The sequence below is a fragment of the Mesoplodon mirus genome, assembly GCF_964341445.2.
Source record: "Mesoplodon mirus genome assembly, chromosome: 4".
NCBI classification, from domain to species: domain Eukaryota; kingdom Metazoa; phylum Chordata; class Mammalia; order Artiodactyla; family Ziphiidae; genus Mesoplodon; species Mesoplodon mirus.
In genome coordinates this window covers 70,767,439-70,793,798 of record NC_138979.1, presented here as the reverse complement: position 1 = coordinate 70,793,798, position 26,360 = coordinate 70,767,439, and the positions used below count along the sequence as shown (strand labels likewise).

The window sequence follows — 26,360 nt, the reverse complement described above, 5'->3', positions numbered from 1 at the left end:
AGTAGGAAAGTACTGGACCAGCATTGTGTCGGGTGTTGGGGATACAATAATGAGTAAGATAAAATGGCCCTGCCCTTCTGGAGCTTATCTGGTTCAAGTAAGAAAAACTAAGGGTCTAAATTATGGTAGCAGCAGTGGGATTATATAGAAGGAAATGGATGTTATAATAATAATGACAATAACAGCTACTAATAGTAATAGTATTGCCTATTCCCATCTATTGGACGCTTCCCATATGCCAGGCACTAAACACTTCACATGTACTGTCCCTGTTCACTCTCCACAGTAGCCAGATGAGGTCAGTACTATTATTTTTCCTGCTTCACTGACGAGGAAACAGAGAGATTAATTGAATATTTAATTGAAATTTCTATGTCTGGTAAGCGGCAGAACTGGAATTTGCATGGGATTAAAAAAAAGCTTACCTTTACTGAGCTTGTACTACGTACGCAGCATTATTCTAAGTGCTTTTATGTATACTAACATGTAATCCTTACAACAACCCAATTTTACAGATGAGAAAACCAAATCACAGAGTTTATGATTTTGCCCAGCATTTTTGCAGTTGTTAATAAATTGTGAACCTATGCTCTTAACCACTTTGCTATGCTACCTAATTCTAAAATCAATTCTTTAAGGAATATGTAACTTTGCCTCCTAAGTGTCAGGAGAGTGAGGAAGAGGAAGAAATCTAGGATTACTAACATTATGACTGGGGACTGCCACAGATGGTACAGTCATCAATCAAGTCAAAGAATGTAGGGTGATTTGGCTTCATTCACCCCTAACTCCAGATGCCTACGTCCACCTGCTTCCTTGATTTCTTCATTTGGATATTAGGATACAAGGTCAGCTGCAGTGAAAGGTATCTAGAGTAACCATGGCAGATTATAGAAGTTAGTAGCTGTCTCACACCAAAGTTCACTGGTATACAAACTGTGACTCAGGAAGTGCTCAGGGACACATCTTATTGCTGTAGCTCACAACCCCACCACATTCCAATCATCAGAAAGGGACAAAGGGAAAGGAGCATCTCATTTCTTTTAGAGTATGATCTGGAAGTTGCTCACATCATTTCTGCTCACATCTCACTAGTCAGAACTTAGTGACATGGCCACACTTAGAGAGTTTATTACAGGCAACTGTGTATCTGGCTAGATATTCCATTATCATGGATGAAGAGTAGAGTAGAGTGCATATTAGGGGCCAACTATCAATCAGTCTGTACTACAGAGATATAGGCATCTCAAATTTAACATTTGCAAAAACCAATTCCTGCTTATTCTTCCAAAACCTGCTTCTCTCCACTATTATCCACATCTCAGTTAATGATGAAAAATGGGACACAGTCAGCAGTTCAATTTCAGACGTGGATGAATTTGAGGTGCCTGTAGGATATTCAATACAAATTTTCAATAAGGGGCTGAAGATACATGTCTCAAGTTTCTGAGTGAGGTCAGTGTTCAAGATTCAGATTTCATTCCTGACTTATATAAGTGATAGAGAAAGAGTATACATAAATAGTTCTGTGAGAGACTGTAATAATGGCGGGTGAAGAGAACCAAAAGCAGAGAGGACAAGCATTCTGTAAAGAAGACTTGAGAAAGAGTGGTCCAAGACACAGAAGATGGAGAATTCAGGGTGATGGAAGCCAAGGGAGCAGTTTCCAGTAGGTAGTGGTTAGCAGTGTGGAAGGCTGCAAAGTGGTCAGATACCATGAAAATTGAGAAGCAACTTTTAAATTTGATCATTATGCCATTACTGACACTAACACTAGCAATGTATATGTTGATAGTAAAATGGGGTCACATGCTAAATTTCAGTAGTTGAAGAGGGACTTGGAAGGAAATGGCAATCTGATAGCTTTTCCAAACAGAAAGGACAAAGTTAATAGGAGAATTAATGAACAGTAGAGGGAATGACTGAGGGATTAAGTCTTGAGGGGCACCTCTCCCCATATATACATAATATATATATTAGCTGTAGAAAGGAAGAAAGATGGCTCATACTTTAGGACAGGAGATCAGGGGGAGTACAGATTTGGGTAATCTGTAGGAATAAGGGTGAAGGTGTGAAGGAGTTAATGCCTGAAGTCCGTAATGATAAACAATGATACAGATAATGCTAATATCACTACAGCTATTACTAAGCACTAACATTTACTGAGCACTTGTCATATGCCAGGCAATGTTTTTCATGGAATTAATTTTGCTACAACAGTATATCTTAAATACTGAGAGCTACTCATATACTGAAAGCCTAGTCTTTTTCAATAGTTGAGTGTGTAACATTTTGATGCAACCTAAATATAGCAAAAGTAACTTTTATCCCACCATATCCGACCATTTTTTGTTCCATTCTTTAAGCTTCTTCCTGATCTCAGGGGCATGCTAGGTAATACAAAATTGTGTTTTTGCATTTTGATTCATCTGTTGTGACTCACATCAAAAAGAAATCTTGAGTAACAAAACAGCCCTGTTGAAAAACCAACTTCATCAGCAATTTGGGGCAAACTGTTCCATAAAAACTGTTGGGTTACTCTGAAATAAATTTCATTTTACTGGTGATTTCCTCTTGGACTGTGAGTTCTTGAGGGCAAGGATAGGGATTGTTGATCTTTTATTGTTTTCCAAAGCCTGGCACATTTCTGGGTAAATAGTAGAAGTTCAAAGTTTGTTAAAGGAATTAATGCACTATGCTAAAAAAATTAAACTGCTCCTTTCACTTTATACCTGAAATGAGAAACTTAGAAACTACATTTTGCCTACAATAGTCTAACAAATTTACTACTTAACTTGGTAGCTACTAAGTTGTTTTTCTGGGAAAACGTACCTGAAGAAAAATATGGGTTTGACTTGGGAAAAATATTATTCATAAAAACTGATATATATGGAGATGGATTATCATTAGTCCATCTATTAGTATTCTATTAGTATTCTAAGGATTCCTGACAATGTTCCATACTGGTAATTTTTACCAGCAAACATTTTGAAATTTGAACATGGACAAGGCAAACAACACAGTGGTTTCTTGAAACAAGTCTGACACTAGCATCACACATAAGAATGCCTATTTAATACTAACGAGCTAAAAGGGCTATGGGTAATTTCTCCAGATTTCAAGGAGGAATTGGGATCCTCTTTGATCTTAGTAAAGAACTGGCATTTAACTGACATTTAATTAAGAGGTTTATTTCTCATCTTTAATTTTCTTGGAACTCATGGTTTTCTGCCACATTTGATATACCAGGTTATTACAAAAAAAATTACATTTAATTATTCAGACAATTTTTACTTAAGAGGAAGTAGAATTGCTAAAAGAATCTTCATATGCTAGATATTGTAGTAATATTTTATTTTACTCTAATAAAGTCTTTAAAGATTTACACTTGCCTATTTTGATAATATGCAAAGGTAAATTCTTAAGAGACTGATGTTAACTAATCTCTCCCATAAAACATAACTGCAAAGTTTCCAAATGAGAATCTGTAAGAAAATGAAAAGAATAAGGAACTGAGTTAAAATTGGGCATGCTTTAATACTGTCATTTATCATCAGTTGTCCTAGAATAATTTAAATTCCACTAGCTTATTTTTTTAGTTGGGAAGCAGTATATATATATACATATATATATATATATATGTATATATATATGTATATATATATATATATCTGACTATATAGAAAAGATGTTCTAAGAATGACAGCTAAATTCACTGCTATGTATTATTGTTGATATAAAAAGTTTGAATACTAGATGAATGGTATCTCATACAGTATTCTATGGACTTATCAGCAAAAGCCGCAAACCGTAAGGATATGAATTGTTAGTGACCCCATTACAGCTTTGCTAGTAAGTGTTGCAGAGCCATAAAAAAATCCTTTTAAATAAGATGGTGACCTTGGTGCTAAATATGAAGGCGCACAGCTTTAAATGGATTCAGTCGTCATACGGATCAGAATTAGCCTGTATCCAGCTGGGGTCAACTAAGGGGCCACTTTCTCTTTATCGACAACCTACTGAAGGTCAAAATTGCAGGAGACAGGCTTTCACCTTCATGTAAACTAGTGACACATCGTGTGTTGGCAAAAGTCCTAAGCAGATGACCTTGGTCCCCTGAAAGCTGGTCTGCACTCTTGGGCTACCTCTGCAATGTTTACAAAGCAGCTCAGGGCGTAAAGGGGCTGGGATCGGAGACCTAGAATATGGAGCGCTCTGCCCCACCGCGGGGCTGGCAGCTATCTATCAAAGCCCTCTTGGCGCAATTTCGGAGCCGATTCATTCCCCAACAAAATCCGGAGCGTACAAGTTCAGGCACGTTCCTCGGTTGGGTTGACCACGGGACTCGCCAACACTCCAGAGGGCTCCAGGGGGTTTCCGGAGTGTACCGCCTGCTTTCTGTCGGGCCACAGACCACGGTGGCTCAAAAGAGACATCGCCCCCTCTTCCCACTGCCAATATGGCGACCAACCTGGTGGGACTCCGAGGAGGCGCTAGCTACTTCCCCTTCCCAACAGCCCCTGCGCTGGCGACGACGGCAAGCAGGAGGGGAGCGGAGCTGGCTGTGGAGGGCGGGCAGAGCGCGGCGCCCTCCCGCGCGCACACCGGCCCCGCCCCGCGTCCATGCGTCCAGGCCTGGAGCCCTCGCCCGGCCGGGTGGCGCGCGCTGCCTGCCGGGATACTCGGCCCGCCCAGCCAGTCCTCCCCGCTTGCGCCGCGGCCGCGAGATCCGCGTTTTTCCCAAGATGGTGGCACTGGGCTCGGGGTGACTGCAGGAGACGATAGAGCCTGACTCCCCTTCGCCGGAACCTCGACACACCGCCCTTCTCTTGCTCGCGCACCCCGCCTCCGCGTAGCCTTCCGCCGGCTCGGGCGCCCGCCATCCGCCGCCGCGCCGACTTGAGCTTCACCTCTGCCGACCCGGCGCTCACGGCCGCGGGCGGCGGCGCCTCTCTCGGCTCCTCTTCAGGTCTGTGCTCGGACCACCTCGCACCTAGCCCCGGCCAGGCGGGCCGCGTAGCCCCCCTGTGCGGACAGGCAGCGGCGGAGCGGCGGCTGGCGACGAGCGCGGGGTTTTCTGCGGCCCCTGCGCCTCCTTTCCCGGTCTCGGTCTCCGGAGAAGGAAGCGCGGGTCCCGCATGAGCGCCGGCGGTGGCGGCAACGAAAGAGAACGAGGCGGTGGCGGGCGGAGGCGGCGGGCGAGGGCTGCGACGACCAGTGAAGCGGCTGCTGCTGCGGGGGCCGCAGCCCAGGAGCGGGGGCGACGACAGGTCAGTGTGGCTGAGGACCGGGCCTGGGCCGGGGCGGCCGGGTGGCACCTCCCATCGTCTCCTCGGCCGCCCAAGTCCCCCTTCGGGGCAGGCTCCGGCGAGGGTAGGGACGCCCCCACCCCCGCCTGGGCGAGTGTTTCGGGGCGCGCGCGGTCTGGAGAGGCCGGTGCCAGAAGTAGGCCTCTGCTAGCAGCGGCTGCTGCTGCTCCTGCTCCTGCCGTGACTGTCAGTCCTGGCTGGGCGCCGCAGGGAGGGAGGGTTTTGTCGCCCGAGGGGACACGAGCGGACCCGGGGCGGGGCGTGCTGGCGGTCGAGAGGTGGCCCTCCTTGGAGTGGGGCTCGCAGGGCCGGCCTGGGCCTCAGGCTGGGAAGGGCTGGCCTTTTCCTTCCAAGTGGAGCTCTTCCTCGCTGTTTTCGAGATTTTGGCCTTCTTGGTGAAGAAATATATAGAAGTGTGCTTTGGTGGGTTGGAGTTCTGGGGGTCGACTGGTGGGGAGGGAGGACGGATGAAGTGGTAAATCAAGCCCAGGGGTTGTGTTCACAGATTACTCATCGCGATTCTGAAATTAAACGTGAGCTACTGGGTTTGCTGGAGACTATTAAATGCAAACCTGCAAACAGTTGGCCCTTTTTTTTCCAGTTGAGAAAATGAAAAGGACTCGTCATGGTGTGGAGGATTTTGTTGGTAAAGTCAGAATTTAATGCGACAGACGTTTTGATCCATAAAATTGTTAAAAATAATTTTAATATGGACGCTGTTTGGTTAATCTTAGAATCCTTGAAAGATAATTTAGTTTCCGAATTTTTTAAAACGTTCTATGGATATGTTAAAAAAGAAACATTACAAAGCCTGTTTGTTATTATATTTATTAAGTGGCTAGGGTGCCGTCGAAAATGTCAGCTAATAGCATATGGGATTTACAGTCCGAAGTTACCGTCCATCAATCAGAAAGGAATACAGGTATGACCCATAGTTTCGGATCACTCCACTATCTGCAATATTGAGAGAAGCAGCAGATTACCCCAAAATTTTATCTGGGGGCAGGGGGGAGAAGGGGGATTGAAATGGAAACGACCTAAAGTTCAGAAGTACAACTGTTAAAAAGTTACTTGTGAAAGACACTTGAGATACCCAGTAAATGTTGTCAAGTGATTTGGACAAGAGGGCTGAGAAGTGTTATCTCACACCTCTGATGAGTAAGTACCCTTACTTAAGAGATTATTTTGTATACCATGTAAAAAAGTTTAGAGTTTAGGAAGATAAAAAGAAGTGGAAATAACTTTGGAATTAGATCCTGCTTGTAAATCTGAACTGCTTATCACATTTTTAATGAAAAAATACAATATTAATGATGGTGCTGATAAGTCCAAAGAATGACCAGAAGCCCATTAAAGAAATTATTAATCACGACAAAAACAGAAACAAGAAGTAGCTTGAAGAAATAATGATCTCAGGACTTACCTGGTGGTCCAGTGGTTAAGACGCTGGGCTCCCTATGCAGGGGTCGGGGTTTGACCCCTGGTCAGGGCACTAGATCCCGCATGCCACAACTAAGAGCCCGAATGCCGCAGCTGTAACCCGGCGTAGCCAAATAAATAAATATTAAAAAAAAAAAGACTTAAACTCCTGTGGCACGAAAGGAATGTTTTAAATAGCGAACCAAAAATAGTTAAAAAAATTAGAATGTAAACTATGAAAGTCTTATTGTGTCAGTATTTACTAAGTAGCATTAATGTGCTGAGTAACATGTACACCATCTTCTGACATTGCTGGGTTACTGAGGAGTTTACACAGAGACACAAATTACAGTGTTCTGATTCCTTTTCACAGGTTTTATATGCTGCTTGTATTTCATATCTCTTAAATTTACACTTTTTTTCATGGCTTAAAAAAAAGCTTCTTAAGTCAGAAGCGAGAGAAAGACACATTCTCATCCCACTTGCCCAGTCCATTTAACAAGATTTGTTGGATACCTACAGTGTCTTTGACACATAACATTTAATGTTTTATTCCTTAAACCATAGGTCATTTCTAAATGACTCCTCCTCTCTCCCCTCCAAAAACAGTCCTCTCTCCCCTTAAAAAAATATTTGGAATAATTTGCTGTTTCTCTCAATATGCAGTCAGTGGAATAATATAAAACTATGGATCATACCTAAATTTTTCAGCCCAAACACTTACAAGTAAGTGTCTGTTTTCTTAAATGATTACTGGTCACGTTCTTCAGTCATGTTGCGCCCTTTTGTTTAGACCTGTAGTTGTATAGGTCAAAATGTAGAAACATGACATTGAGTATACATATGCAGCTGTTAAAAAATTAGTTTTATGATTTTTATGAGTGAAGACCAATTTTCAGAAGTGATTTTTCAAGTAAAATACTTGGGTAAAGTTTTAGATGCTCTTTTCATGATGATTCAGGACGACAAAGTTTTGGCTGATTTTGACAGTCCCTGCTCTCTCCCCACTGCAAGTGTAAAGGTAAAGTATAAAAACCAAAGACATTATGGTATGTATAGTGGAAATAGCTTTGGAGTTAGATCCTGCTTTTAATTCTGGCTTACCCTGGTTGTCTGACCCTTGGTAAGTTACTTAATCTCGAGCTGCAAGTTTTGTCATCTGTAAAATGGGGTGATGAGACTAACTTAGAGGTGTGAGGATTAAAGCATGTGAAATGCCTAACACACAGGCACTTAATAAGTATTATCCTTTGAAGTCTTCCTACCCAGTTTTTCTGAATGTTCTCAAAGCACCTTATAGACAGTGGACTCTAACATATTATCCTTTACATTGTTATTTTGCTTACTGGTTTTGAACTCACTTTTTAAGGACAAGGACTTATAGTGTTTACCAGAGAGTGTGTTACCAGAGTATGGATGACTTAGTTATCAGCTAACATTTATTAGGTATCTAGTGTGGCTACTCTGAGCTGAGCTTGGTGTAGGGGCTATAAAGACAAGACTCATGTCTCTGTCTTTTCGAAGTGTATAGTCTAGTGACTTTCTCCATATAACACTTTTTGTGAAACCCTGTCAAATAATGGAGCCCTATTCTCCTGGTGCCCTTCCACTCCTCAGGCAGTTCTATGGACTCAACACCTCCTACTCCCATCTCCTGTTCTAAAGAATATTGTTTTACTGCTTCCTTTATACACTGTCTGGCACATGTTAGATACTTCATATCTTGGTCCCAATCCTCCACCCAATATCTGGCACATAATGTGTTAGTGTTTGTGTGTATGTGTATGTATAAAAAAAATAAATTTACTTTGGCAAGTTGCCTGTAAATACTCTGGTATTTTTCTGGGACAGTCATCATTCTGTCTTCTGGTTATAAATTCACAGAAGTTGTGAGCCTGAGTAGGGCTATTCCTGTTTTACACATGAGGAAATTGAAGTGCAGAGCTTTAAGATGGTTTTCTTAAAGTCACCAGGTGGCAGAGCCAGGGCACATTTTGAGCCTCGACTCCAGGTCAGGACTCTGCACACAGTGGTACATGTTCTGTCTTACCAGTTGGGAGGAGTGTTACTTTGCTTTGAGAATGCCCACCCACCTTATTGCAGCTAAGTGAGTGTTTTCTATGATATTAGTAGAAGGCAACCTTCAACAAGATGCCTTTTCTGACCATAGCAGTTACTGGAGGAAGTGGGGCTTTTTCTTCTAATAAAGAAAATAAAGTAAAATTACAGTAAGTGGAAATAGTGTTAATCTACAAGCCTATATCCTATGTCCAAAACATGAGATGTTTGAAATACTTAAAGACGCTACATAAATAGTTTTTTCTTTTTTCTTTTTTTTGGGCTGCACACGCAACGTGCGAGATCTTAGTTCTAGGGATTGAACCCGCGCCCCCTGCAGTGGAAGTGCAGAGTCTTAACCACTGGACCACCAGGGAAGTCCCTATAAATAGTTTTTTAATGAGATGACTTACAAATACATGATAAATTTCTTTGCCAACTTTTCATTTAATCTCAAAATTGTCACAGTGCTTTGATCTGAGTTATCTGTTATCTTTAACACATAAATACCATTATGGATAGTAAGTTTAAAAAAAAGATCATTAAGTATAAGGTCTATCTGAAAATGAAATAAGGCTAGTACTTTTTTTTTTTTCTGCTGTTTGCACATGAGATTTAGCTGACAGTTATTACTGTTTGATTCTAAGCCTTGTGACTGTGAACGCCCTAAAATTATATATAAAATTTTAAGTGCTTTAGAGTCTCAACAGGTTCTGTGAACGAAAGCCATGGAGAACCATTGATGTGGAGGAAGAAACACTAACTGTGGTGTCAGAAGATTGTGGGTTCATCCTTCTTCTCTAGCTTCCTAGCTAGGCATGCGTAGGCCATTTAGCTTTCTAAGCCTTGGCTCTGTTCCTTCTGTCAAGTAAAGGTGATACTTGCTTTGTTTCTGAGGAATGATTTTCACATGAGATCATTCTTGAAAAAGTAAATTAATGGTACTCTATGAAGTGACCTTATAACTGATTTAGTGACTTGCCCAAGAAAACAGGTTGGTCAGTGGTGGACAGACGGTTGGAACCTTGGTATATTTTCATGCTTTTCTCTACTAACATTTTTAACCTTTCCATAGAAATACTATTTTTGGAAATACTTAGTATGTGAATTTATTTTATATTTGGTAACTACATTTGAAATAAACAGTAGATCTTAATAGTTAGTGATGCATTATTCAGTATTATTAGTCCAAAGTCAAATCACTTCTGTAATTTGCTTTACTTTTGACCTCTCCTGTTAATGTGATAAAGGCAAGTGAATCATAAGGTTGACCTGAAAGGAAAAGAGGTTTTGGAGACTTAGAACCTTACTAGATAAAATTATTCCTGAAGTTCAATTTTAGGAAATCTTCTGGAATCTCACATAAGATGTCATATGTGGACTGTGGAAGAGAATCCTAAGTAAGACTTCATTAATTAAAGTCAACATCTGTGCTGCAAATAAAGCAAGGAGGTGGTGTACAAGCCCTGAACGCTTAACCCAAGTAGGTTAAAAATCTTCTTTCAATGAAACTCTTGGCTTGCCAGTGTGGAGACTACTGTGGTGATTCTTTAACAGTTCATTGTGTTCCAGAAGTTGATCTTCTGTACCCTTTGGGAACAGATGAGGTTAGTCAAGCACAGATCCCTTTATGTTACAGAAATAAAACATGAAACTTTTTTTTTTTGACCTGTCTCTTTTGTGGTACGCAGGCTTGTAGCTCTTCTTTAGGTCTTAGTAGGTGCCCATTTTTCATACTTTCAGTAATTCAGAATGTTCCTTTTCACATTTGAGACAAGTAGTGCTACACACAAATTACATAGCTAAGGGCTGAATGAAGATGCTACCAGTACTTTACACATATTCTTTTCATTTGTTGACTTTTGTCTCCTTGTATCAAAAAGAATGGCTTGATGTGGGAACAGATGTATATGTATGACTGATTCACTTTGTTATAAAGCAGAAACTAAAAAAAAAAAAAAAAAAAAAAAAAAAAAGAATGGCTTATCCATTTCAAGTCTCAGACTTCTACCTCAGCAGTCTCCTTCTTGAATGTGAGAAAGTAGTCTTAGGATTAATTGCCCTTGTGAGCTGTAGCCAATATGCTAACTCATTTATTTTTATATTCTTTGTGATGCAGCGTAAATTCTGAATTTTCCTTCCAAATTAAATATACAAACAGTAGAAAGAATAATATGACAACCGTGTATGTACCACTCAGGATGGACAAATGTCACATTTTGTCACTTGTACTCTTCAGCACCCTCTCTGAAAGGGATGTTCTTTATTTTCTTCTGAGATGATAGCTCTAGCACTGCAGGTGCCACTACAGCAATCTCTTCATACAACAAATACTTCCCTATCTTTCATCATAGGTAAAGCATAATCCTGTTTTTTGGAAGGGAAAGGATGAGATGCCCAGCAGTGTTTTCTGTATAAAGCTAATGGGTCACAGGGAGAAATCTGGGTTATTTCCAGCTTATTAATTACCTTAGTACTTTTTGCTTAGGAATTCTGCTTATTGTGCCTTGTGTGTGTATTGGCCAATATTGATAACCTTACAGTGTGCCATGAAGAAGGATACTAAATATTTACCTTTGCTAAATAAAGTGTTTGTTTTGAGAATTAAAAAATACCTGTCTTTTGAACACCTATTTTATGTGACATGTATACTAATTGATAAATCCCATTTCACACAAAGAATATTTAGGTAACATTTTTTCTAGTTTTCTGAAGTGAGCTGATAATGTGCCATATTCCATGTTGGTGATAGAAAACTATGCTGTTTAAGATAATCCAAATTTAGAGCTCCTAAGAAATGAAAAGCTTCCCTAATTAGTTAAGCTGCTTCATTCATATTCAATTTCTTACACATTTTGCTATGTCTGTAACATATTGTTATAGAATGTTTATGTCCCCCCAACCCCCAAATTCATATGTTGAAATCCTGACCCCACCCCCCCCATTGTGATGGCATTAGATGGTAGGGCCTTTGCGAGTTGATTAGGTCATGAGAATGGAGCCCTCGTGATGGAATTAGTGCCCTTTAAAAGATTCCAAAGAGCTCTCTCCTTCCCTTCTGCCACTGTGAGGATCTAGCCAGAGGGTGGCCATCTATGAAGCAGGAAGGTGATTCTCGCCAGACATCACATCTGCCGGTGCCTTGATTTTGGACTTCCTAGGCTCCAGAACTATGAGAAATTTTTGTTGTTTATACACCACCCAGTCTATGGTATTTTGTTATATAAGCAGCCTAAATGGACTAGGACACATATCAAACATGTTTAAAGAACAGAGAAGAAAAATAGGAAATTAAATGGATAAAGTTTGGTAGCTAATGTAGGGGTACATTGTGCTTGATCAAATGGAACTGTTTTTTTTGAATTTTATTTTACTTTTTATACAGCAGGTTCTTATTAGTTATCTGTTTTGTGCATATTAGTGTATATATGTCAATCCCAATCTCCCAGTTCATCCCACCACCACCACCGCCCCCGCCACTTTCCACCCTTGGTGTCCATACATTTGTTCTCTACATCTGTCTCTATTTCTGCCCTGTAAGCGGGTGGAAGTGCTTCTTAAAAGTTGACTTCAGTGTTGACATGAAAACACTTAAGTATAATATATCAGAAAAGCTGAGCAAACATTAGACTTTCATATACATAAAACTAGATTTCTGCATTTAAAAATCATCTATTTCTTTAAATTTAATTATTACCCAATGTACTATATTTTATATTATCTTCAAAATAAAAAGTAAAATCTTAGGATTTCATTTAACTCAGTATCTGAGTCAGTCTCCTCCCTCCTCAAAATTCCTCTTCCATGTTTTGGGTAGATGAAGGGTAGGGAGGGGTGAACTTAAAAATAGATGGATCCCAGTTGTAAAATATTGATAGGTCACTTATCTCAGCTGAAATTAAACTATTTATTTACTCCTGGATTGAAGATTCTGTGTGAACACTAAATATCTGCTGTCTCTCTCTCTCTCTTTTTTTTTTTTTTCCCGTGTGCTGTTTTAGGTATTTATAAGTGCTGGATGAATGAGCTACTTTTTAGTTGGTTCAGGACTATTAGATATCTGCTGTGGTTTAATGAACTGTGATCAGGATATAATGAAGTATGATCAAGAACAATCCTCTAGGCCTCAGAATTTCAAGTAATTTTAAGTAAAGATGGACTAGGGGTCAGCCTGGACAGTGGGCCAGAGACCCACTTTACTGCCTATTCCTGTGCTGAATTTGACAAGGCACTCCTAGGAGAGTGTATGTGTGTGTGCGCGCGCGCGCATGTGCTCACACATGCCTTACTAGCTGACGCCAGATTTTTTTTTTTTTTTTCTTTTTGCTGTATGCGGGCCTCTCACTGTTGTGGCCTCTCCCGTTGCGGAGCACAGGCTCCGGATGCGCAGGCCCAGCGGCCATGGCTCACGGGCCCAGCCGCTCCGCGGCATATGGGATCCTCCCAGACCGGGGCACGAACCCGTATCCCCTGCATCGGCAGGCGGACTCTCAACCACTGCGCCACCAGGGAGGCCCTGACGCCAGATTTTGAGAAGATGGGGCTGATCGCTATTCAGCCTACCAAGGTTTTCTCTCCAGAGATCAAGGTCTAATCCCCTTAAGTGCTTTTTTTTTTTTTTTTTTTCTTTTTTGCGGTATGTGGGCCTCTCACTGTTGTGGCCTCTCCCGTTGCGGAGCACAGGCTCCAGGCACGCAGGCTCAATGGCCATGGCTCACGGGCCTAGCCACTCCGCGGCATGTGGGATCTTCCCGGACTGGGGCACGAACCCGTGTCCCCTGCATCGGCAGGCGGACTCTCAACCACTGCACCACCAGGGAAGCCCCCCTTAAGTGCTTTTTTTAGCTACATAGTATGTGCTTAAAATGGCGATGGCTACAATAGTATTTATTTTGTGTTCTTATTTTGATACCTTTCCTTAGTTCTTTTATAAAGGAAGTAAGTTCGATTAGATGATCTCCAAAGTAATTCTCGGCTTGGATATTATATGCTCACTTTTTTCTTTTTAAAATATATGTATATATTTTAATTAAAAAAACATTTAAAACAATAAATAATATAGCAGGTACTTATTTACCCATCACTCAGAACTATAAATTATGCCAATTTTGATCCCTAGCGAACCAGATGCAATCTTACATATGCACTTGTAGGCACCTCACCCCCAAGTCCTATTACCTTCTCTCTTTACCCAAGGTAATAACTATCCCGAGGTTCTTGAATTTCATATCCTCGTTTATACTTTTACTGTATATGTGTACTTGTATCTGTAAATGCTATATATGGTGTTGGATTTTGTGTTTAAAAATTTTTACAAAATGGTAATGTTATTGTACATATCTTTCATCAGCTTTTTTTAAACTTTTTTGGGATATGTATGTTGATGCATGTAGCTCTAGTTTATTTAGTTTAACTGCTGTATAGTACTCCATTGTATGATATATCAAATATATGTGTCCCACTACTAATGGATATTTTGAGTTGTTTCCTTTTTTGCTATTATAAACGATGCTGCAGTGATCATGTTGACACATTTCTTTGTGCACATATTTCTTTGGGAAGATTCATGGAAGTGAAACTGCTGGGAAATAGATTGTGAATAACTTTACTGGATGTTGCTAAATTCTCCTCTAAAATGGTTATGTCAGTATATACTTTATCAGCAGTGTACGGACATTTCTTTTTCCAGCATCCTAGCCCATACTTGAGATTGTCAGATTTAAAAACTTTTGCGAATTTGATGGGTGTGAAATTTTAGCAAAATATTACTCTCATTTTAGCATTTCCTTGATTATTAATTCTGGGTGGTGGATATATGGATATGAATTTTATTATTTTCTGTATGTTTTAAATGTTCCATAAAGAAATGGTTTAAAAGAAAATAAGAGACACCGTGTTATACAACGTTTATATTGTAAAGGATCTTGGAGATCATCCCATCCAACATTCTTACCTTATAATGCAGCCGGGAAAGTTATCAGAATAAGAATAAAATATAAAACCCTACTTATTGTCCATTGTGATATTGTCTTTTGGGATATATCTCAGTTTCTGAAGTGAAGCTCACAAGTCTTTTCTTTTATGATTTCTGTTTTTTATTGAAGAAATCCCCTTTTAATATTGTCTGCAAATAGTTGAGAGGTTTTTGTTGTTTATTTTTTTGCATTTAGGTCCATCTGGGAGGGAATTAAGAATCAATTTTGTTTTTATATGAAAAACGAGTTATCCCAACATTAAGTATTGAATCTTTTCCCCATTAAATTTTTTTAAATATCACCTGTATCATCTGCCAAATGCTTAGGTTTGATTTTGATTTTTTTTTTTAAACACTGGTAGTACATTGTTTTATTTCAAATAGCTTTATATTAAGCTTTGAAGTCTGAGTCAAAGCCTCCTTCTTTACTCATTTTCAGAACTTTTATTCTTAGACTTTCACTCCTGCATAATAATTTAAAACCAGTGTATCAAGTTTTTTTGGGGATATTAATTGGAATTGCATTGAAACATAAATTAACTTGAGAATTGACATAGTTTATCTTGCCATTTATTCTGTATTTTACAGTTTTCTTCCTAAATTCCTTTTATACATACCTTGTTAAATTTATTCCTAGATATTTGATCTATACATATTTTTTTGCACTGTAAATAGGATCTTTTTTCTGTTACATTTGATCATTGCTGGTGTTAATTTTATATCCATTAACTTGGGTGAACTCCATCAGTTTTATTAGTTTATAATTCTTTTAGATTATTATAAACAACAATTCTGTCTTTTCCAGTGAACTTTTAAAAATACAAGTCTACCTTTGTTACTTTCTTTTTTTCTTTTTTTAATTTATTTATTTTATTTATGGCTGTGTTGGGTCTTCGTTTCTGTGCGAGGGCTTTCTCTAGTTGTGGCAAGCGGGGGCCACTCTTCATCGCCGTGTGCGGGCCTTTCACTATCGCGGCCTCTCTTGTTGCGGAGCACAGGCTCCAGAGCGCAGGCTCAGTAATTGTGGCTCACGGGCCCAGTTGCTCCGCGGCATGTGGGATCTTCCCAGACCAGGGCTCGAACCCGTGTCCCCTGCATTGGCAGGCGGATACGCAACCACTGCGCCACCAGGGAAGCCCCTGTTACTTTCTGTTTAAAATTATTCTTTGGCTTTCTGTGGCTTTCAGAATAAAATGCAGAATCCTTAATTGGTCTACAAGGTCACATCCGAACTGGATTCTCTCTGCCTCCTAAGATTTAATTCACGCTCTCCTTTGTTCGGAACCACCTAACAATATTGGCCTTTTTTCAGTTTTTTGAACTATCCAGGCTCCTTGTTGCAAACCTTTTGCCCAGTGCATTTCAGTCTGCCTAGAACACAGTTAGCCAACAAATTTTATCCATCCTGTAGGGCTCAGCCTAAATATTACTCAGGGAAGCCTTCCTTTTAGAATCTCTTTGTACTTAATAGTATTAGGGCTTTCTTGTATGGTATGGTTATTGAATTCTGTGTTTCCTAAATAAGTACTTAGCTCAACTGATATTAAATAATTACTTTTGAATTGAAGATTCAATGAGAAAAATAAATGTCGGTCTCATTTTTTTTTCATGTGCACTTTCAGGCATTTGTGAGTGTTGGATGTTTACTGATTGATCAGACTTGCATTTTTCTTCCAGTTAGAGAAATATTACTCTGGTTGGTAACTGCTCAAAAGAAAATTTGTAATTAGGCTACACTTTAGTATTTTACTAGACAGTAATAGAAAATTAAATGTTCTCAATGTTTAATATTTATGTCCTTTGAGTATGGATGGTCTTTAGAAAAACAATTTTCTGTCTTTTAACAGATGCAATCTAGTTCACTTAAAATTATATGTTCTGAATTTTTTTTTTTTTTTTTTTTTTTTTGCGGTACGCGGGCCTCTCACTGCTGTGGCCTCTCCCGTTGCGGAGCACAGGCTCCGGACGCACAGCCTCAGCGGCCATGGCTCACGGGCCCAGCTGCTCCACGGCATGTGGGATCTTCCCAGACCGGGGCACGAACCCGTGTCCCCCTGCATCGGCAGGCGGACTCTCAACCACTGCGCTACCAGGGAAGCCCATATGTTGTGAATTTTTAAAAGCATTTTGAAGTTAAATTAGAAGCTAATGGTCTTTTATCCTTAATTCAGATTTTATGGCTTTAGATGCTACATTTGATAGACAGATGGAATGTAATAAACATAAAATAGTGTTCATGATTATTTCTAGGAAAACTCACCTACCTTTAGTTATTTTAGTATATTGAATTATAAATATTTTTTGTGTGTGCGCTGAATGCTAATGTAATTCTGTATTTAATTTTAGATTAAGTTCTATGTAAGATTGAACTCAATTTAACTATTGTGCAGAAAGAACCCAGAGGAAAATTTCAGAATAATAAGTCATTGGGACTATGTGTGTGGCACATTGCTTCTGTTTTCAGATCATGGAATTGTTGATAGCAATAAGTGATTTATAATTAAAGTCAGGAAATTGAAATCTGGTAATTTGGAATTTTTAAAGGCTTTCCATAGATGACACTTGGGATCTACACTGAGATAAGATTTTCTCACTGCTAGTAAGTCACATAATAAACACTTAAGTAAACACTGGGGAAAGATAGCATTTTAGTGTTGGCAGATCATGCGTTTACCTTTTATAGTTTTTCAGACAGGTAAATAAGCATAGTTTGTTTACTTTTGAAAATGTTCACAGAACCCAGAGAGAGGGGAGGGCCAAGGGTCACATTAGAGAGTTCCGTTCTTTTCCAATGCACAGTGATTGTGATCCTAAAATTTTACTCCTGTATATAAACTGACCATACACCGAGATTTGCCAGCGTGGCCTCAATTTTAAATGTTAGGTTATTCCTGTAAATCATAAAACCAGAAATCCTAGAACTTTCATATTTCCAGAGAGCCTTTTATATGTCGTGGTTGGTTGCCCCTCCCCTTAAATATTGGTGTGTAGAATTAATTATATTTGAGAATAAGGAAATACAGAGAAAATATGTATTTTTAAAGTATAAAAAGAAGTGAAAGTTTCCTCTTCCTTTCTTAGCCAATTCCAAAACTTAACGGTTGTTCAATTTAAATGTAGAAAAACAACACCTGGTGAATACCAAACAAATACATCTGTGTAAGTACAGATAGTTGTAGTTTTTTTTTTTGAGGTGGTTTATAAAAAATCATTCCATACACTTTTTATAATTTCCAACTTTATTGAGATATAATTCACATACCATAAAATCCACCATTTAAAGTGGGTTTTAGTATATTCAATTGGCAACCATCACCATTATCTAATTTTAGAACATTTTCATCATCCCCAAAAGAAACCCTGTACCTGTTAGCAGTCATTCTCCATTCTTTCCTTCTTCAGCCCCTGAAAAGTGGCAACCACTAATCTGCTTCCTTACTTTATGGGTTGCCTATTCTGGATGTTTCATATAAATGGAATCATAAAATATATGCCCTTTTGTGTATGTCTTCCTTTACTTAAATGATATTTTGGAGGTTCATATTACAATGTATGAGTATACACATACTGTTTGTTCAGTAATCAGTTGATAACTTTGGATTGTTTCCATTTTTTGGTTATTATGAATCATGTTATGAACATTCGTATATAAGCTCTTTTGTGGACATATATATTCATTCTCTTGGGTAAATACCTAGGAGTGAAACTGTTGGGTCTTAGCTAACTGTGTTTAATATTTTGAGGAACTGCCAAACTTTTTTTCCAAAGTGGCTGCACTATTTTACAGTTACATCAGCAGTATATTAGGGTTCTTTCTAATTACTTCCTTGCCAAACCCATTGTCTGTCCCTTTTATTTTAGCCATCTTGTGGACGTGAAGGTATCTTTTGTGATTTTGATTTGCATTTGCTAAATGACTAATGATCATCATTTCATGCCCTGATTGTCCATCTTCAGAGATTTATTTAGATCCTTTGCTGTTTTAAAATTGGGTCATTTTTCTTTTTATTGTTGGCTTTTAAGCGTTTTTATATGTTCTGGATACAAGTCCCTTATCAGATGTATGATTTCCAAGTATTTTCCCCCAAAAGGTTGTTTTTTCACTTTCATGATTGTTTCCTCTGAGGCACACAAGTTATAAATTTTGGTGAAGTCCTGTCTGTTTTTCTTTTGTTGTCTTTGGTGTTATTTATTGTGTTGGCCAAAAAGTTTGTTCAGGTTTTTCCATACATCTTACAGAAAACCCGAATGAACTTTTTGGCCAACCCAATAAGAAACCATTGTCTGACCAGTTATATAGATTTATACCTGTTTGCTTCTAAGAGTATTGTAGTTTTAGCTCTTACATTTATGTTTGTCATCTGTTTTGAGTTAATTTTTGCATATGGTGTTATATGAGGTAGGGGTCCAATTTTATTATTTTTACATACAGATATCCAGCTGTCTCAGAAACATTTGCTGAAAAGACTATTCTTTCCCATTGAATTGTCTTGGTACCCTTGTTGAAAATCAATTGGCCATAAATGTAAGAATTTATTTCTGGACTCTCAGTTCTCTTCCATTAATCTGTATGTCTGTTCTTCAGCCACTAATACACATTCTTGGTTACTGTAGATTTGTAGTAAGTTTTGAAATTGGAAATTGTGAATATTCAAACTTGGCTCTTCTTTTTTTGGCTGTCTGGGTTCCTTGAATTTCTGTGTGAATTTTAGGGTTAGCTTGTCAATTTCTGCAAAAAGGGCAGGTGGGATTTTGATAAGGTTTGTGTTGAATACTTAGGTCTATTTGAGGAGTATTGCTACCTTAGTATTACGTCTTTTGATCCATGAACATGGGATGTCTTTCTGTTTATTTAGGTCTTTAGTTTTTTTGTGTGTTTTGTAGTTTTCGTTGTACAGGTCTTACACTTCTTCTGTTCAAAAGAAATGTATTTTATATGTTCCTATGATTCATTTTTTGATGTTATTGCTTATGGAATTTTTCTTAATTTTATTTTCAGATTATTCATTGCTTGTGTGTAGATTTTTGTCCTGAACTTGTATTCTGTACAACTTGTTTTTTTTCCCTCTTAACTATTTGTTATAGAAATCTTTTCCATGTGAGTGGTTACATGTGCATCTATCTCATTCATTTAGCAAATATTTATTGAGCACCTACTATGTCATAGGCATTTTTCTAGGTGCTAGTGGAGACAGCAGTGTACAAAATCCGCCAAAACTCCTGTTTTCATGGAACTTATACTTAGTAGGGAAAGAGAGATCATAAACATCAAAAACAAGATATGTAGAATATATCGTATGTTGCATAGTACTTCTAAGGAGAAAAATAAAGGAAGTGGGATATGAAGTATTTGAGAGTGCAGGGGATGAGTGCAAATTTTAGTGTGGCCAGAGAAAACCTCACTGAGATGATAACTTGAGTAAAGAACTGAAGGAGATGTGAGAGCTAGCCATGTGGATGACTGGAGGAAGAGCATTTCAGGCAAAGGGTGTAGTGAATAAGGAAGCACTGAAGTGAGAGAGTGCCTGATGTGTTTGAGGAACAGTGAGGTGGCCTGTGGGGCTGTAGAAAAGTTAATGATGGAAAGCGAGTCAGAAAGGGAATGTAGGATACAGATCATTTGGTCATAATAAAGAGTTTGACGTTTACCTTTGAGTGAGATGGGAAGCCATTGAAGGTTTTTGAGCAGAGTGGAAAGTTCTGACTTAGGTTTTAGCAAGATCACTCTGGCTGCCATGTTGATTGTAGATTGAAAGAGAAGGGCAGAATCAAGAGACCAGTTGGCAGACTATTACAGCATTACAGATAGGAGGTGATGATGGTGGGTTGGACAAGGTGAGGCCTATCAGGTTAGTGAGAAGTGGCTGAATTATTGATATGTGTTGAAATTGTAGTCTGTAGGATTTGGTAATAGGTCAGATGTAAGTGTGAAATAAAGGGAGGAGTAAAAGATGACACTGAGGTTTTGGCTAGAACAACTGAAAGTATGGAGTTGAACAGTACTTTTTAATTACTGCATTAAATCTATGTGTGGTATCACATGCCCACATAACTACAGGTAATTTTACCATATCAGCTTGATGGAAAGGGAAAAAAAAGAAAAAACCCAAGAAAGGAAAAGAATGCTAGATGTGGAACATATGTCCTGAAGTAAACTTGATAGAAGACTATCAATCTTTTGACTTCTATCAGTCTTTAGAACTAGGAAACTAACTCAAAGTTCATAATATATTTTGAAACTCTTTATTGTGGAATTTAGGTTGTTTTCAATTTTTTTTTTTTCTTTTCGGTACGCAGGCCTCTCACTGTTGTGGCTTCTCCCGTTGCGGAGCATAGGCTCCGGATGCGCAGGCTCAGCGGCCATGGCTCACGGGCCCAGCCGCTCCACGGCATGTGGGATCTTCCCATACCGGGGCACGAACCCGTGTCCCCTGCATCGGCAGGCGGACTCTCAACCACTGCGCCACCAGGGAAGCCCTGTTTTCAATTTTTGATATTACATATAATGGTACATATTACTTCTGTAAGGTAGGTTTCTATAAAATGACTGTTAGACCATGAGGCTATGTCAGCTTAAAGATTTGATAGATACTGCCAATTACTCTTTAAAAAAATCTTTTTAAGCAAGTTTCATTCCCAACACATTGTGTAGGACTGCTGATTTACCTCATTGCTTATTATATAGTATCTAGTCATGAATTTAGAATTTTTTGATATAGGTAAATCTGTCTGTCCTTTACGGCGGCTTCTGAGTTTCACCATGCTTACAAAGGTGATAAAGAAATCTCATATTTTCTAGCCCTTCTATGTGGTTACTTTATAGGTTTAGATTTATAGATTTAGATCTGAATACATTCAGCAATTTTTTGAATATTGTATGATTTAGGTTTAGATTTGGATTGCATTTGGCATATGTTTGGATGTTGTGTGAAAATATCTAACTTTTCTAAGTTCTAATATCTAAATATCCCCACTTGGGCAGCTAATTCTCTAGACCAGCGGTTCCCAACCTTTTTGGCACCAGGGACCGGTTTTGTGGAAGACAGTTTTTCCACGGACAGGGGCTGGGGGTGGGTCGGATGGTTTAGGCGGTAACGCGAGCGATGGGGAGCTGCAGATGAAGCTTCTTCGCTTGCTCGCCTGCTGCTCACCTCCTGTTGTGTGGCCCTGTTCCTAACAGGCTGCAGACCAGTACCGGTCCGGGGGTTGGGGACCCCTGCTCTAGACCACGTAAGGGATCCTTTCCCCACTGATTTAAAATACCATCTTTTTATATATTGTTTTCATAAACTAAGAAAAAAATCATGTTTATTGAAGTACTGAATTTATAACCAGTAAAGTGCACCTATCTTTTTTATTTTTAAAATTTCTTTATTCATTTATTTAATTTATTTTTTTGGCTGCATTGGGTCTTCATTGCTGTGCGCGGGTTTTCTCTAGCTGCGGCGAGTGGGGGCTACTTTTCATTGTGGTGGCTTCTCTTATTACAGGGCATGGGCTCTAGGTGCACGGGCTTCAGTGGTTGTGACACACGAGCTTAGTAGTTGTGGCTCACAAGCTCTAGAGCGCAGGCTCAGTAGTTGTGGTGCATGGGCTTATTTGCTCCGCGGCATGTAGCATCTTCCTGGACCAGGAATTGAACCCATGTTCCCTGCATTGGCAGGTAGATTCTTTTTTTTTTTTTGCGGTACGCGGGCCTCTCCCTGTTGTGGCCTCTCCCGTTGCGGAGCACAGGCTCCGGACGCGCAGGCTTAGCGGCCATGGCTCACGGGCCCAGCCGCTCCGCGGCATGTGTGATCCTCCCGGACTGGGGCATGAACCTGTGTCCCCTGCATCGGCAGGTGGACTCTCAACCACTGTGCCACCAGGGAAGCCTGGCAGGTAGATTCTTAACCACTATGTCACCAGGGAAGTGTGTGGTAGTTTTATGCTTAAATTTATAAGGAACTGATGAACTATTTTTCCCAATGGTTATACCATTTTGCATTCTTACCAGCAACGTATGAGAGTTCCATTTCTTCCAAATCCTTGTCAGCATTTGATACTCTCAAATAAATTGCAGACATTCTCATGGATGTGTAGTGGTATCCCACTGCAGTTTCTTTTTTTTTAATTGTAGTAAAATATGCATAACATAAAATTTACCATCTTAACCATTTTAACTGTACAGTTCAGTGGCATAAAGTATACTCACATTGTACAACCATCATTCTTAACCCATTTTTTTTTAAATGAAGGCAATTGTGCATAGGAAGATGCTGCCTTTTTTAATATTAATTAATTAATTTATTTTTAGCTGTGTTGGGTCTTCGTTTCTGTGCGAGGGCTTTGTCTAGTTGTGGCAAGTGGGGACCACTCTTCATCGCGGTGCACAGGCCTCTCACTGTCGCGGCCTCTCTTGTTGTGGAGCACAGGCTCCAGACGTGCAGGCTCAGCAGTTGTGGCCCACGGGCCCAGCTGCTCCACGGCATGTGGGATCTTCCCAGACCAGGGCTCGAACCCGTGTCCCCTGCATTGGCAGGCAGATTCTCAACCACTGCGCCACCAGGGAAGCCCCTTAACCCATTTTTGAAACTTGCTCGTCATCCCAAACTGAAACTCCCTCCCCATTAAACAGTAACCCCCCAATTTCTTCCTCCTCCCTCCAGCCTCTAATCTACTTTCTGACTCTACGAATTTGACTGTTCTAGGTGCTCATGTAAGTGGAATCATATGATGTTTGTCCTTTTGCTTTTGGCTTATTTCACTTAGCATAATGTCCTCAAGGTTCACCCATGTTACATCATATATCAGAATTTCCTTTTTAAAGCTGAATAATATTCTATTGTGTGTATATACCACATTTTGTTTAATCATTCTTTCATTGATGGAGACTTGAGTTGCTTCCTTCCTTTGGCTATTGTGAATAGTGCTGCTGTGAACATGGGTGTTAAAAATAGATCTCTTCAAGTCCCTGCTTTCAGTTCTTTTGGGTATATATCTAGGAATGTAATTTCTGGGTCTTATAGTAATTTTTGTGTTTAATTTTTGTTGAAAACCAATATACCATTTTCCATAGCAGCTGTACTGTTTTACCTTCCCACAAGGGTCCCAATTTCTCCACATCTTTGCTAATACCTTGCTAATATGTTGTTTTTATTTTTAAAAAAAATAATTGTCAGATAATGGGTGTGAAGTGTCATTGTGGTTTTAATTTACATTTCCGTGATGACTAATGATGTTGATGTTTTCATGTATTAATTGGTCACATGTATGTCTTCTTTTGTGAGCATCCAAATATTTTGCACATTCTTTTCAGGATACAGGTCCGTTTTTTAGACAGGCATGTATTCTGTATCATTACTGATTTTTTTGGGGGCGATACTTTATTAATTAATGAGAGGAGTGTTGAAATCTTTATAATTGTGAACCTACTATCTTTTCTTTCACTTCTCTTCATTTTTGCTTCCATGTATTTTCTTTATTCTTTAATTTTTCGGCTGCGTTGGGTCTTCGTTGCTGCGTGCGGACTTTCTCTAGTCGCGGCGAGCGGGGGCTACCCTTTGTTGTGGCACACGGGCTTCTCATTGCGGTGGCTTCTCTTGTTGCGGAGCACGGGCTCTAGGTGGGCTTCAGTAGTTGCAGCACACGGGCTCTGTAGTTGTGGTATATGGGTCCCTAGAGCGTGCAGGATGCAGTAGTTGCGGTGTGCGGGCTCTAGGGCGTGCGGGCTTCAGTAGTTGTGGCATGCAGGCTCAGTAGTTGTGGCTTGCGGGCTCTAGAGCTCAGGCTCAGTAGTTGTGGCTCATGGGCTTAGTTGTTCCACGGCATGTGGGATCTTCCTGGACCAGGGATCAAACCCATGTCCCCTGCATTGGCAGGCTGATTCTTTAACCACTGTGCCACCAGGGAAGTCCCCGTGCTTCATGTATTCTCAAGTTCTGTTATTAGACGCATTCACATTTAGGACTGGAAGATCTCCTTGATGAATTGATTCTTTATCATTAAGAAATGTCTCTGTTCTCTGGTAATGTTTCTTGTCCTAAAGGCTGCTTTGTCTGGTATTAATAGAGCTAATTCTCCTTTCTTACGATTCGTGTTTGCATATTATATCTTTTGCTGTCTCTTTATTTTCAATTTATATGCCATTATGTTTAATAAGTCTTTTAGATAGTGTATAGTTGCATTTTTTGGATTTTTTACAATCTCTGCTTTTTAATTTGAGCATTCAGTCCACTTATATTTATTGTAATTTTCAATAGTAACACTACCAGGTTACTATTTGTTTTCTAGTTGTACCATTTATACTACTTTCTTTTTTTCTTCCTTTGCTGCTTTCTTTTGGATTGAGCATTTTTTCGGAAGTCTGTTTGATCTCCACTATTAGCTTATACCTACCTCTGTTTTTTTCCCAGTGGTTGCACTAGTATTTACAGTATGCACCTTAGTTTATCTCAGTCTGCCTTCAAAATTAGACCTCTTAGAGTATAATGTAAGAATTCTGATACATTATAAATTCGTTTACCTTTTTGCCATTGTAGTCTTCCATTAATTCCCCAGTAGAATTTCTGATTATTTCTTTAAACAGTCAATTGTTTTATAAAGAAATTTAAAAACGAAAAGCAGCATTCTTTGATGTTTTGCCCATATTTTCCATTTTCATTTCCTTTCCTTTGTGTAGATTTGTGTGGACTTTTTTCATGGACCTAAGTTTCTATGTGGTGTTGTTTTCCTTCTACTTGAAGAATTAAAAAATTTCTAAAGCACCAGGTCTATTGGCCAAAAAAACATTTCAGCTTCTATTTGTATGAACATGACTTTATTTCACTCTTCAACATTTTATTAGGAAAATTTTCAGACTTACATGGATGTGAAATAATTGCAGAATGTAATTCCACAATTAACATTTTACTATATTTACTGTCTTATATCTATCCATCTATTAATTTGTCTTTTTTTGATGCTTTTCAAAGTAGGTTGTGGATGTTAGAATATCTCATCCTTAACTTCATCATATATAGTCAACTAAAACTTAGAAATTTAGTATTATTAACTGAATTTAGTATATTGTTCGGGTTATCTGTTGCTCCCTAACAGATCACTCCAAACTCAGTGTACCCCAAACATCAGCAGTCATTTATTTTGCTTATTAATCTGTACTTTTGGCAGAGACTGGCAAAGATAGCTTGTCTTGACTTCAAGCATGTCAGCTGGAGTTGTTTGATGACTGAGGTAACCTGATAAGTCGAGGCTGTTATCATCTAAAGGCTTGCTCACACATCTGGATATTGATGCTGGCTGTCAGGACTTCAACTGGAGCTCTGGTCTAGAACACTTAGATGTTGCTTTTGTATATGGTTGCTTGGCTTCATTGTCAAGTGGCTACGTTCCAAGAGTGAGTATCTCAAGAGACCAAGGCAGAAGTGCATGGCATTTTTATAACCTAGCATCAAAAGTCTAGCTTATAAAAGAGCACACACTTCCACTGTACTTTCTTAATTGAAAGTCACCGAGGCTGCTCAAATTCAAGGAGAACGCACATAGACCCCACCAGCTGATGGGAGAATGCCAATGTTAAGCTTGTAAGAAGAACATGTGGGATGGGTTATATTGTGGCTGGC

The 26,360-nt window shown here is 39.3% G+C and overlaps 2 protein-coding genes across 4 annotated transcripts in view; one reads left to right on the top strand and one right to left on the bottom strand.

Annotated features, from left to right (window-relative positions):
- Positions 1-3,101: 3,101 nt before the first annotated feature.
- Positions 3,102-7,502, bottom strand: LOC309802859 (uncharacterized protein; the record flags this gene model as incomplete). Its single annotated transcript, XM_082618743.1, has 5 exons — positions 3,102-3,485; positions 4,472-5,424; positions 5,551-5,700; positions 6,206-6,263; positions 7,490-7,502. 4 exons carry the CDS (start codon positions 7,500-7,502, stop codon positions 4,494-4,496), a joined length of 1,152 nt encoding a protein of 383 aa, XP_082474869.1. The 3' UTR covers positions 3,102-3,485; positions 4,472-4,493.
- UBE3A (ubiquitin protein ligase E3A) overlaps positions 5,157-26,360 on the top strand; it is a 92,362-nt gene continuing 71,158 nt past the window's right edge. For 2 of the 3 annotated variants that reach the window (XM_082616705.1, XM_082616706.1), the window contains exon 1: positions 5,177-5,270. The gene's annotated coding sequence lies outside the window, so the exon portion shown is untranslated. Of the gene's footprint in view, positions 5,271-26,360 lie in introns of all 3 variants that reach the window. The other variant, XM_082616707.1, reaches the window with a different exon arrangement.